The sequence below is a fragment of the Ailuropoda melanoleuca genome, chromosome 14, assembly GCF_002007445.2.
Source record: "Ailuropoda melanoleuca isolate Jingjing chromosome 14, ASM200744v2, whole genome shotgun sequence".
In the NCBI taxonomy this organism is placed as follows: domain Eukaryota; kingdom Metazoa; phylum Chordata; class Mammalia; order Carnivora; family Ursidae; genus Ailuropoda; species Ailuropoda melanoleuca.
The window spans coordinates 54,778,728-54,792,489 of record NC_048231.1 but is presented as its reverse complement, the minus strand read 5'-3'; the positions used below and the strand labels follow the sequence as shown (position 1 = coordinate 54,792,489).

At 40.5% G+C, this 13,762-nt stretch overlaps 1 protein-coding gene across 11 annotated transcripts in view; it reads right to left on the bottom strand.

Moving 5' to 3' along the window:
- Window positions 1–13,762, bottom strand: part of DLGAP1 (DLG associated protein 1) — an 859,965-nt gene that overhangs the window by 242,790 nt on the left and 603,413 nt on the right. For 10 of the 11 annotated variants that reach the window (XM_034642364.1, XM_034642367.1, XM_034642366.1 and 7 more), the window contains one exon: window positions 2,795–3,009. In XM_034642364.1, the coding sequence (XP_034498255.1) occupies window positions 2,795–3,009 (215 nt within the window). Of the gene's footprint in view, window positions 1–2,794; window positions 3,010–11,369; window positions 11,458–13,762 lie in introns of those variants that run through there. The other variant, XM_034642373.1, reaches the window with a different exon arrangement.

The window sequence follows — 13,762 nt, the reverse complement described above, 5'->3', positions numbered from 1 at the left end:
ATAGTCACTAATTCAACTCAGCTCAGTGACTGTTTTCACTGTCTGGAGTAGCTGACCAAGACGTCTTAGCCACTATCCATGTTTGTCTTTTTCTTAAAACTCTTAGAAACTGCTGCTCTTAAAACTTCGGAGCAGTGAAAGAAATATATGATGGTTGTAAGAATAGGGCCCAGGGCTTGAAAGGAAGATGATATTTTGTAGGAAGCAAAATGAAAAAGAAAGAGTTCTAATGACTTCAGAGCAGATCCCCCACAGCCCTGAAGTGTGAGGAGAGTAGCCTGAGGCATAATTGTGAGAGGCGATTTCTGCCCCTATCCCGGGCCTCAGCCTCCCCAGAGCACTCCGCTCAGCTTTCCTGTGCTCCTCTCCTCTCTGTTCTCCTCATGCCTGGTCATTACTGTGAGCAGCGCAATCACGGTGTCTCCTTACCGGAGATCTAATGCGTCATTCGGCCAATGTGACAAATGCATCCTGATAGATCAACTGACAGGATATGAAAGTGGCTGAAGGGACTGTGGAGGGTGCAGAGTCCCACCGCTTGTTGAGGAAACTGAGCTCCTGAAGGTCTAAGTGACTTTCCTGCCCAAAGCATTCTCTCTTTTGCTTTTTCTGGAGGATGTTAATTAACACCATGGCTGTGTCTGCCTATTATTGTCTCTGGTGGAGAGATATTTTAAAGCCCATAGAAGATATTTGCCAGAAGTTATCCTTGGCCATCCTCATTTTCAACCACCTTGGCAGACTGCCTTTATTACAAACCCATTTGTTTGTTTTTTTTAAAACTTTTTTTCCAGACTGGATATATATTTAATTTTCTGAGCCTCTTTGAGGTGTAACAAAGTACAACAAAAACCTGTTTCTAGTTTTCATTTCCTTGATGCACTTTGACCTTGTGTGGAAGTGTTAAGGGTTGACTTACATTCCCCACACAGACAGATCAAAGTCCTAACTCCCAGCACCTGTGCACATGGCCTTACTTGGAAATAGGGGTTTGGTGATTTAATCCAGTTGAGATGGGGTCATTAGGGAGGGTTCTGATCCACTATGAGTGGTGTCATAAGACAGCTGTGGGAAGACCCAGAAAGGAGAACACCATGTGATGACAGAGGCAGAGATTGAAGTGCAGCAGCTGGAAGCCAAGGAATGCCAAGGATTGCTAGCCACAACCGGAAGCTGGGAACAGGCCAGGAAGGATTGTCCTCAACAAGTTCTCAAGGAGCATGGCCGAGCTCATACCTGGATGTCAGACTTCTAGCTTCCAGAACTGTGACATTACAAGTGTGTGTGGTTTCAAGCCACTCAGTTTATGGGACTTTGTGAGGCAGCCCTAGAAAACATACCTGCAGTAATCAAGGCAAAGAGGAAGGGCAACCGGAAGCCAAAGGAAAGAAAGAAGAGCTCCTTTGTTGGGTTGGTTCACTAATGCTATTGGTATTAATTTTTTATTGAAATGATCTGGAGAGTTTCATATGACCCCCTTGAAAAAAAAATCATGAGGGGACTCCCTCTGTCCGCTTATTTAAGATATAATGCATTTTGCTATTTACATGTTTCCATTGCGGAACAGTCCACTGTTGTTCTCTGTTAATAATCTAGTTTGTTTTCCTTAGCCTGACAGCTTTGGCCTTTTTCTACTTTATTTATTTTGTCTTTTAATATTTTATATTGTAGCATAATATGCATGAATAGTAGTATGTATTTCCTTAAAATATGGGAAAAGGCACTTAAAAATACAAATTATCCATATTTTTCAAATGGTGATCCAAGCCCTGATATAGTTGAAGGTTCTGATTTACTCCCCAGAAATAATATGAAAAATTTAATCAGGTCTTGTTTAAAAAAATCAATTTCAGGGGCACCTGGGTGGCTCAGTCGTTAAGCGTCTGCCTTTGGCTCAGGGCGTGATCCCAGCGTTCTGGGATCTAGCCCCACATCGGGCTTCTCCTCTGGGAGCCTGCTTCTTCCTCTCCCACTCCCCCTGCTTGTGTTCCCTCTCTCTCTGGCTGTCTCTCTCTCTGTCAAATAAATAAATAAAACCTTTAAAAAAATCAATTTCAGTAGTTTCTTTTGTGGTGCTGTTCTCTGTTTACAAATAGCACAGATGGAGGTAAGAACTACTTAGAATCATATTCTTCAAAACCCAAAATTGTTTTTTTAAAGATTTTAAAGTAATCTCCACACCCAATGACAGGCTCAAATTTATAACCACAAGATTAAGAGTCACATGCTCCACTGACTGAGGCACTCAGAAGCCCCCCAAAACCATTTCTAAGGTCTTATAAATTATGTGTATTTAACATCCACATTAAAAACCCATATCAAGAACCTTCATATATGACCCAGTTTTTAAGCGTAGCCACTTTCTATAAGCCTCTCCAAGATCATCTGCTTTATTATATTACTCATTTATCTGAAGAATTCAAGGGTCTTATAAGGAAGAGTTGCCCTATAGATTTAGTGGTTAAGAAAACATCCAAGAGTTGAGAGACATAGATCTTCTCATTGACCAGAAGTCTTAATCCATTTCAGAAGCCATCCTGGATTGTTTCAAACTCTTTTTTCTTGGGTTTTGGGGTTCAGCTTATGATTTCTGCAGAACACACCTGGATGCCCATGTCTTTGAAGGTGCTAGATACCCAATCAGACCCCAGGTCAAAATCACTAGGCCATTGAGTGCATTGCTCTGCTCCAGCTGTAGGGTGAACTCTGCCCTGGGTACTCTAGGAGTCACACCACCTGCTTCTAGGTGCTGAAAGAGCTGGGCTACCAGAAGGAGAGCATTGGAAACACTTACTTGAGTGTGGTGAGTTCTGTAAGGGATGGCTGAGTAGCCTTGAGATAGCTTTCTCTTCGTGCGGCAACTTTGGGAGAAGGCTTGGGACTCGTGTCGGAGTCACCACTGTCTTCATCTCCCATTGCCTTGATGTAGCTGCCACTCCGCATTCTTCGGCAGGGAATTTCGTCGTCTTTACCTCGAGGGGTGTACCCTGTCCAGTCATCCTGAGGAACCTATTCACATAGAAAACAGATAATTTGTTTTTAATGAAATCCTATACTTCTCTTTCCTTTTTTTTTTTTTTTTGGTATGACCCTGAATGTGGGTAATATAGATATATTTTCTAAAACTTCAGATGTTCATTTCTCGATAATGGTGTTTTACTGTCATTGGTTTGAAAAGATTTTAATCCATGCAAAGCTATGTCTCAATCTTTAGAACATCCTGTGTATTAGGAAAAATTAAAACCACTGGCTTTGATTCACTTCTCATTTTTCTCGTGCTAATAAGAATAAGAAGAATTCCAAGAAATAATTCCAATAAGAATGCCACAGGAAAGGAGAACAGTTTTATTTGAGCTTTTCAATTATTTGTTTTCTTTTGTTTTTTTAAAATTTTTAAAAAAGATTTTATTTATTTATTTGACAGAGAGACAGCCAGAGAGAGAGGGAACACAAGCAGGGGGAGTGGGAGAGGAAGAAGCTGGCCCTCAGCAGGGAGCCTGATGTGGGGCTCCATCCCAGGACCCTGGGATCACGCCCAGCCCCAGCCGAAGGCAGACGCTTAATGACTGAGTCACCCAGGCGCTCCCAATTATTTGTTTTCAATTGCCATTTAAAATTTAAGACTCTTTCAATTTTATCTCCACCCTCCTCACACCTTCCATTTCTACTGTCTTGTATCGAATCTCTCTTCTTCCTAAACCAGCTACAATGACTTCCCAATACCTATTCTTTCTGAACCCCTCTTAATTTGGATTCAGCCTCCATAGATCTGCTTAAAGCAGGCTTTAAAGGTTTCCAATGATCTCATGAAAGCTAGTGGCCTTTTCTTAATTATAATTTTCCTTGGCCTTTGAATACACACACACACACACACACACACACACACACACCCACCCCTGAAGAGCTTCTCTACTTACCTGGTAGAGCTACTTATCTGAATTGTTCTTTTCCTCCTGCTCTGCTGGATCCTATTCTAAGTCCCCACTTGGGGCTACCACACAAGGTAGTGTTCTTAGTCCACTGCTCCTTTTTTTTTTTTTCCCCTACAGTCATTTCCTTTGAATTCAACAGAACACTACACTATGCCATAGAAGACTTCTTTATGACTTTCTCTTCAGTTCCACTTAGATTTTCCACCTCAACATGGACTCAATCTAGGATCTCATTACTCCTCCACTGAGTAAAAGAAATGCACAAAGACCACGCTTTTTATCCATTAAGAAGCAACAAACAGTCCACGGTGCATAGAACACTGCACAGGGCTTAATGAAAAGAAACCAAAAAAAAAAAAAAAAGGAGGCTGGTTTTTGCCCTTGACATGCTTTAACAGCAATGAGAACACAGACTTTCCCAAACACGTTTGGGAACAGTTCCAAATCAACCCATCAGCAAGTTTAAGATAGGGTGCCATAAATGGAACATGCACCAAAGAGAGACTAGAAGTAGGACTTATCAGTAATGGTGATGGGGAAGGAGTAGCCAGGAAGGACTCCAGGGCTATTGAAACTGGACAAGTTTCAATGAGAAGGTGAACAGGTATTTAATATTTTGATGCTAACTCCTCACTGATTATCCATCAAATAATACATTCTTTCATTATTAACATTTAACTATGCTAAGGGATTTGCTTACAGGATCTTTTTTTATCAACGTAAGAACTCTGCATAATTTTTTTCTGTTATTTCTCAGATGAGAAACAAGAACTCAGAGAACTTAAGGAATTTGCCAAAGAACACACAACTAATAAAAGAACACGTAATGGCACTGGCAGTCAGAGCATTTTGGTTTGACTCCAAAGATTAGAATTTACTTAACCTAAATTTTTGATTAATAATATATGAATTTTAACTCTGAAGGGTTCGTAAAATTGTTTGCAATGACACATACACATATTAGACACAGGTTTCTAAATGTTATAGGTGCTAGGAAGTGAGAATAGATGATCCACTAAAAGCACGATAAAGGGGCTCGTGGGTGGCTCAGCATCGTTTAAGCATCCGACTCTTGATTTTGGCTCAGGTTACGACCTCAGGGTTGTGATATCAAGCCCCAGGTGGGGACACATAAGTCTCAGCTACGAAGGGCCCAAGTTCCAACCTGGCAGCTCCTGGGGCCTTAGTCTTGACCACTATGTGATGCTGTCTCTCTTTCTGTGCTATGATCTGTGGCACCTACAGAACCAGACAACTGTAATCCCATGTCACCTTTGTAATCCATTGCATCTGATCCATTTGCCATTTGTTGATCATGGTAATAACAATGTCGAGTTTTTACTTTCTTAGCTAAAAAGCATAAAAATCACTATAGCAACAAGGAAGATTTCTTAGTGAAATTATAGATGTTTAGAACAATCTTGTTTTCCTTCAATTGGAAGGTGACTCACTGCAAAGATATGATCATGTTCAGAACCTCATTATTGGCTTAGCAATTACATTTTATAAATTACGTTGGTGCAGCTGGGGTCATAGATGATGCGTACAGCACTTGGCCATTTCTTGGTACTGACGCACAGTACATAAATAAGCATTGGTCTCTGGAATATGTCAGAGACTAAGGACAAACTTCTATCAGGTCATACCAATTATGAAACAAAACATGGCGAATTTCTGTTTAGATGTTTTTCCCCAAGTTAGTTTATGGTAGAAACTTGGGTTGGCCCTAGCAATGGGTTGCAACTGTTGTTAAGGAACCAACTGGAAAGTATTTGATTTGTATAGCTCTCAATGAAACAGTTTTCAAATGATAGCAGCTAAGAAGTTGTATGGAATGGGATTTAAAAATGAATGCATTATTCATACACCTAAAGGTAGCCTACAAGATTACCTATAAAATAATACAGAAATCAGTTCTAGGAAAGATGTAAACAAACAGAAAATCAAGATCTTGGAGAAGAAAAATAATGTCGCTGAAGTTGCTATGACTGAGCCGGAATTTTTATTCTGAGCCTTTTAAACTCTAGAGCAAAAGGGGAGACAGTGACCAGGTGCATAGTTTTCAAAGAAGGCATACCAATTTGTGAGGGGCCTGAGTGTGAAATCTTAGTCCCTTTTGATTGGAAAGAGAGGAGAATCATGGAGTACACAATATTGTGATCTAGCCAAAAGTTGATGTGTCTTTCTGCCTCAGTTGCACAGAAAGAAAAAAAATTAGGGAAATTCAAAGAAACAATTAACTTTACAGCTGTCTGAGAAAGCCTTCAGTAGTACTGGCCTGGCAGTGTAATGGAATAGAAGTCTTAGTAAGGAAGGGAAGCTAGAGCAACTAGACACTTGTCGATGACAGGTGGGGCAGATGTCCTGTTTGTCTGCACCAGCCTTGGAGGTGGTTGGACCCAAAATGTTTAAAGAAACAATAATAAAGTCAATGTAATAAAGTTAGATTTAACAATAGTTATGAGTTAGAGAAAAAAAGGATTATTTGCTCTTTAATGCATATGTTTAAGCACCAAACTCCAATAGAGAGCTTTATTTTTGATCAAACAAAATGAGGATTAGCATGCATTTTTCTGTTTCAGGAATAGCCAGTCTATAACTTAGACCACATGTCACAGTTCAGGAATACAGAAGACTTGTTTCTGACCAAAGAATGACCATAACCAAGTGCTGTCATCCTCTAATTACAGGATGGGGATGTTTGCTTAATTGAAATAGTGTATGGGCACCGAGTGATGGGTCATTCTAATCATAGCCATAGTCTATTCAGTTACTGAAAAGGGAAAATGAAACATGACCTAATGGAGCATGCTTGCATTTTCTCAGTTTCCTTGCCCGTTTCTCTCTTTGTGTCTCTCCCACTTCCCTTACTTCTGCAAGTATTTTTTGCTTGTTTCTTTTCCAGCTGTGGTCTGGGTGCTGGGAATATATAGCAGTGAACAGTACGAACATTGATCTCATGCTGTGGAGCATACATTCCAGAAGCGGTTCAGGAAGAGATTAGATGATAGTCAAGCACACACATAAACGAACAAGATGGTTTCAGGAATCATAAATGCCGTTCGGAAAAGAAGATGAGCTAATGTAACAAAGTGGCTGGAGGGGGCCTACTTTAGCCTGTTCCTCAGAGAAGCCACTAGGAAGGTGGTAATATTCCAGGGGACATCAGTTGACCAGAGGAGCCAGCCTGGAGGAGAGCTGGGAAGAGCTCCCAGGCAAAAGGATCAGCCGGTGCGGAGTCTCTAGAATAAGAATGAGCTTGGTGTGTAATGAAAGCCTGGGAACGAATATGCCAGCGTGGCTGGAGAGTACCCAGCCAAGAGGAAATTGATACAAGGAGAGGCCAGCGGTGGGAGGCCAGGTCATGTAGGGTCTTGTAAGTCTGTCTCAGATCTTCCTTCCAGGCTGAACTCAGCAATTCTAAAGCTCCCTCCAACTGCTCCAGATTAAATTGATCTTTTTAATGAAATCTATAGCATGTATCTGTACATTAGGGGTCAGCAAACTATAGCTCACAGACTAAATCCAGCCTGCCATCTGTATTTGTAGATAAAGTTTTATTGGCACACAGCCATGCCCATTCATTATGCACTGGCTATGACTGATGTCAAGTTATATGGTTGTGTTGTTGACTCTATGGCCCCCAAACCTGATCCACACCATCCTTCTGCGTACTTAATGTGCATAATTACACAATGGCATTTATATGCACTACTTGTTTTATGTGTCTTAGCGTCCTCTCTCTAATTACTGGATAAGCTCACTGATGGGGGAAGCAGTATTGCTGGGGGGTCAGAGGTGTGAGTTCTGCAACTAGACTACAAGGATCTGAGTTCCTGCTGTCAGTAACTAGGCATATGCCTGCATTTCCTTGTCTGTTTCCTACCCCATAGAGAGTTAGGCATGCATTAAATGAGGTAATGCGTGCAAGTGCATATGGAGTGCTCAGTAAAGGTCTTTTAGGGGAGCTCTGCACTACTGTTAGCACTCTGGTACTCCCTCATGGTGGATGACATTGGCTTTCCAAGAAGACTCTGATGCCTGCTGCCAATCTTCTTTCTCAAAGAAGGAGCAGAAATAATTGAAATATATTAAGCAAAAATATAAAGTTCGAATATACTATCTACTCCCATCATTTTTAAGTGAGAGTTCCCATCAGGAAATACTCCCAGCTCTCTGTCCTGAGGTCTCATCTCTATTCTGCAGGACTGAGAGGGAAGACTGTAGCCTTTAGGCAACCAGAATCTTGCCTGGCTTCCCAGTGATTGAACCCCAAATGTCTTTTTTTGGTTCACAAAGCAGAAAACCTAGAGGGGAAAAAAGCCTCCCTGGGAACTATGTATTTGAAGGTTTTTGTTTTTGTTTTAAAACCTTGACCCTAGAGCTGTGTATGCCAGATGTATGAGAACTGTCCAGACCAAGAGTGGGAGTTAGGGGGCCTCTGGGCTGCATGAAGTTTCTGCTCTGTGCAGCTCTGAGTCACAGAAGTGGAGGAGAGGTTAAAAATGTAAAGGAGGGCAAGCTTCTTACTGTTTACCTGGCTATTTCTAGGGCCTAGTACATTGCCAGAAAGGCAATAGGTTTCTGGGTAAATGTGATACTAAATGAATGAATGAATTCCAATTCCAGCTTTGCTTTCACTCAATGTGTGTGACCTTGGATAAGTCACTTCACCTCCTTGATTCAGTTTTTCCATCTCTAAAATGGGGATGATAATAGATGTATAATGAATAGAAATCGTGTGTGTGAATACAGTTTGTGAATTTCAAAGCACCATAAAAATCTGAGAAAAAGGTTAGAAATCTGTCTCTTCGGGGCTACTTTTAAAGTATGGCCAGCCATAAATAACTTGGGGATTAAAAAAGCAGTGGCATTTTAGCTGACCACCTTCTACTCATTAGATATTCTAGTTAAGAATATAAACAGATGGAATATATATGTTATCCTATATAAAAATAAAAAAATTTCTTACACAAAAATGTGTTTCTGTCTCTTTTAGGATCTTTGAAAGTAGACTGTCTTCAGATGCTGCCAATTTTTTTTCCCGCTTTAGGTTTCCCCAAACTCAGGTGAAAGAGGATCACACTTACTCTGGGAGATCTGTGAGCAAGAGCTACAATAAGCTAGGGGTCCTTGAAAAATCTTTTCCATGGGGAACCCTTAAAAGTTATGTGAACCAAGATAACACCTTCTGTTCTGAGGGTCTCAAACATTTTGCTAATTTTTGGGGGGTCAGATCCCCACTTAGTTAACAAAGTTTCCATTTTGAATAGACAAAGCACTCTTAACTTTGACCCATCTGAAGCTTTCCTGTAGTATCCAAATGCCACATTTTCCTAAATCTTAGATACCATTGCAAAACCCTCAATATTTTTTGTGCCACTAGGAAGGAAATCAATACCACCAACTCAACTCTGACTCTTCCTAGTTTGGAATGGATCATTCCAATATCAAAGATGCTAAAATGCGAAGCATATGTCTTAGAATCAAATGCCCTTTAAAGAACATGTGCAAAAATAAAAACAAGAAATGGATACATTCTGGAATAGTATCTATAGAACTTAATGTTCCTATTTAATAGTGACCAAATTAATAATAATAATTAGCATTCATCTGTGCCATGCTTTTGCAAAAAAACATAAGCTCACATAATGACTCATCATCCTTACAACTACCTTGAAGGATAAGAAGAATTATTATAATCTTAGCTGATCAAATAAAGAAATTGAGGTCCAGAGAGCTTAGCAGTTGGTATAGGTTGATACTATACCCAAGATAAGGTCTACCATTCACAGACAGCGATTCCCCCTCTCTCCCCATATTCAGATCTTGGCTGTCTTTGAGTCACAATTGTTATTTTATGGTAACCTAAAGAATATATATTTCAGGTAAAAAAAAAAAAACACCTCCCTATGGTTTTAAGATCTGTCTGGAGGAAAAAAAAATGTTAAAAACAAATGCAGGATTACAAGCCTTGAAGTAAAAGTTGTAAGAAATACTATTTCAGACATGAGAAAGCTTACTTTTACAAGGCTCTTCCACGGGACTTGGGGTTTGAGCCCCCTACTTTTGCTGGGCTGCAGTCAGTACAGTGTAACTACATTTAGAGAGAGTCAGACATTTTGTGCCAATGATGGTCCGAGGGATGATGGCTGGGAGATGAAGCCATGTGTGAGTGACTCCTGGAGAGTGGATTATCTGGAGATGGGAGGTTGGATGGTGAGGTTTGGAGGGATGAAAATGCGTGAGATTTTGGGAAATCTGAGAGCCACAAAAGGAATGCAGACCCTTAGAAAGCTGGGACAGCTGAAATGGAGCATATGTCCTGAAATATACCAGGGGAGGCCAGTGCGATTCTGTCAGCCGTTCTGGATGACTGAGGTTTGGGGAGGAAAACCGAAGAATCTAATGCTGAGGTGGGACTTAAAGTTCTAATTCGTCAGGAACCAGAGAAGTGGGGAGAAATAGTTTAGGCATTTTATTGCTGAGATAGGAATAAAGACAATAGAGCAAGTTAGAGCAGTGATTAAAATGGCGGCCATCAATAATAGGTTGATATTTGCAAGGCTACTTCTCAGCAGCTGTTGAGCTCTTCAAAAATTGAGTGTTTCTATTAAAGCAACCAGGCAAATGAGGGCTCTTGGCTGTGGCTGAGGGATCAACCTACTTGGTCTTACCTGAGCTCGATGAAGAAGGGTAAATACGAGGAGGAAAAACTGTATTTATGAAAGGAGAGCTAGGGATCTGGTATTTATGGCATAATCTGACATTTCTGGAATAACCTTAGAGGGCTGGAAGAGATACCTATGTTAAGTGAATACTTCCAGCCGTCCTATGGGATAGGCATTACTATGTCCATTTTACTGCTACAAAACTTAGACTCAAAAAGCAGAAATGACTCTCTCAAGGTCATAATAATGAATAGGAGGCTGGCTTTGACTGACATCAAAGCTTTAATGTCCCCCTGCCTCTGATGAATGTACATTGATTAAGCGACTGAACTAATAAATGGGGGGAGAAAGGGAGTATATCTGAACTGTACTTTATTTTTAAAATAAACATAAGATGTAACTATTGAAATCAGCATAAATAGTACCTTGTCACTGATTTGCCAGCACGGTTGAAGAGGGTTTAAAATAATAAATATTTAAAATAATTAAGAAGTAAAGCAGCATTTGTTGTCTCCCTGTTTCCTGGTGCCCTTAGCAACTGCTGTTGTCAGTCAGTGTTTAAACACAAATGGACAGTTTTGGGGGGGACTAGAAAACTTGCAGGACACCACAACTTTCAAGGATGGCTGTGGGGGCCTGCATGCACCCCAGTGGTAAGGAGGCTTCCCCCTGGATTTCAAGTGCTTGCCTACAACTTGTTACAGAAATGGCGTGAATGCCTCCGCCTTCTAAGCACTTTTAGTGAGCTCTCAGATTCCCTACTCACTCGGGTCCTTTGCATCTTCTTTACAGCTGGGAGAACTGCTTTTCTGCTCCACACAGCTTTCAACTTGACAAATGCGACTTGGCATAAATGTCCCTGTAGCCTTTTAAGCTTGCTCTTCTCATAGCAAAAGCAGAAAAAAAGAGCAAGAATAGGAAAATTACAATTACGCGATGTGCAGATCCCAAGGTCTGATTGGTGTTTTCCAATCAGTTTTCTCTGGCAACCGCCCTTTCTAACTCCCCACGAAGCCCGAAGGGGGTGCAAAACTTAATTTGCTTCAGATTGCTTAAAAATGACCTTTTAAAGACAAGAGTAAATACCTACCTCTTTTTAAAGAGGGCTTAGAACCTTGGCTATGTTCCCTCCAAATAAAAACGTTGCAACACTCTTAAACAAAACTTTGTAAACAGTACTATGCAATAGTGAATCAGTCCCTGTGACCTATGGAATTATTCTCACCCACCAACGTTTATAGGTATATACAGGGTACTTAGCACGATAGTAGGTGCTGGGTAAATACACCAAAAGCATTTTATAAAACACAGTCTCTGGTCTCCAAGGGGTTTACAAGTTTTAAGTGATTGGGCACATTTGGGGGATAGATGGAGGAAAATGGAAAAATAGCTGTAAAGGAAGTCAAGCTGAGTAAAGTATTTCAGTACCTTTGCTTCACCTACTGGGGTTGTACTTTGTTCTTAAAAATCTTCTTCCCTGGTGGTAAAACCATTCCTTAGGAGTTGAATGTCTATGTGTGAAGTGCATGGATATCATTGAGAAAAGGCATTGTGGGAGAATTGTAAGGGGCAAGGTCTGTGACCCCTCAAAGGATGGGAGTGGTCCATGAGCCTTTGGGGGCTGGTAGAAAATGTTAGTGAGGTGACAGCCGACACCAAAAGGGCTGCTGTCTGTCGTGAAGATGCCCTGTGATTCCACATCAAGAAGTAATGACTAAGATACCACATTCTGGTGTAATGTGGGGACAGGGGAAGGAAAATTAATTTTCTTCATTGTCCACCCTGCATTTTGACTGTAGTGGACATCTGTGGGTTTTGCGACCCTGGGTCTGATTCTGGTTCTTGTAGTCACATCTCCATGATTTTGCTCTGGAGAACCCTTCCTCCCCAGAAGGAAACACACTTGAGGTCCATGTCTCTCAGGAATAGCGCAGCTTAGCCAATCAACACATCACATCATAACACAATCAACACATCACATTCCCCAGTTGCCTTGTTTGGCTCAGGGCTAAGCGTGTGATCTAAACCTGCTCAGTAAGCAAGCATCTCGACCTTTGCTTGGAATGCTGAGTCAAAGATATGTCCTCTCTCATTCGGTACATCCATAGTGAAGTAATTAGCCTTAGAACTTGCTGGTAGCCATGCCAACAGACAAACATTATCTCATGCAATATAAAACCCTATGTTGTTATTAACCCTATCACAAAGATGAGAAAATTGAGACTTAATGCTATTAAATAACTTACACTAAATTGTACAGCTAGTAAATCATATTCAGAATCAAAGGGCAGGTTTATTTCAAATTTCTGCATTCTTTTCATTATATCATTCTGCTGTCTGTAAGTCTCAAAACTTAGCAATTTTCTATTAAGCATGAAACTCAAGCATTAAGTTACTGGGAGCTACAATGCTGTAACATTTTGACAACTGTAGCAAGTAGGGAGGGTTAGATGCCTGAAAGAACCACAGAGCACCCATCATCCAGCAGTTATAGTTGGCTGCAAGTTTTAGTGAAATATAAGCAAGAAAACAAACATCCTAAAAGATAGCAAGATTAAAATCAACAGAGGTTTAGGTCTATAGTAAATATCTTACATTTATTTCCATTGACTTTATAGGAGATAAGCTAATTTAGAGCCCTTTCTTATTTTTTAATGCAACTGTACATGTCTTTCTGGCATATTGGAAGCATATCTATTGGCTTGCAATGGCCAGGTGAGCCATCGCTGTTGTAGTCATGCGTGGTGACATCTGTCCACTATATCCCCTGTTGTTTGTAGCTATAATTCCAACAATTAAATTCCCTGAGGCAAATTTGAATTCCGTGTCTGGTGTTCAAAAGCAGAGATGTGGGTAGAAGATTAGTGATCTTCCTTCTTAAGTCAACAGAAGCCCAGATGTAGAAATATCATTCATCAAAACAAAATTTCGGTGTTAGCTAAAATCTTCTAAATCTCTTAGCAGTTCTGAGACCCCACTATTTGTCAATGTTTGAGTATGGGTCTTTTCCCTTAGAACTTGAAGTCTGATGATCTTGGAGCAGCTAGTTTGGATCAAGTCAATCATTTCTAGTATTAATATTTAATTTCAAAATTACAAGAATTTTTAAAGATTTTATTTATTTATTAGAGAGAGCATGAGCAGGGGAAGGCGCAAAAG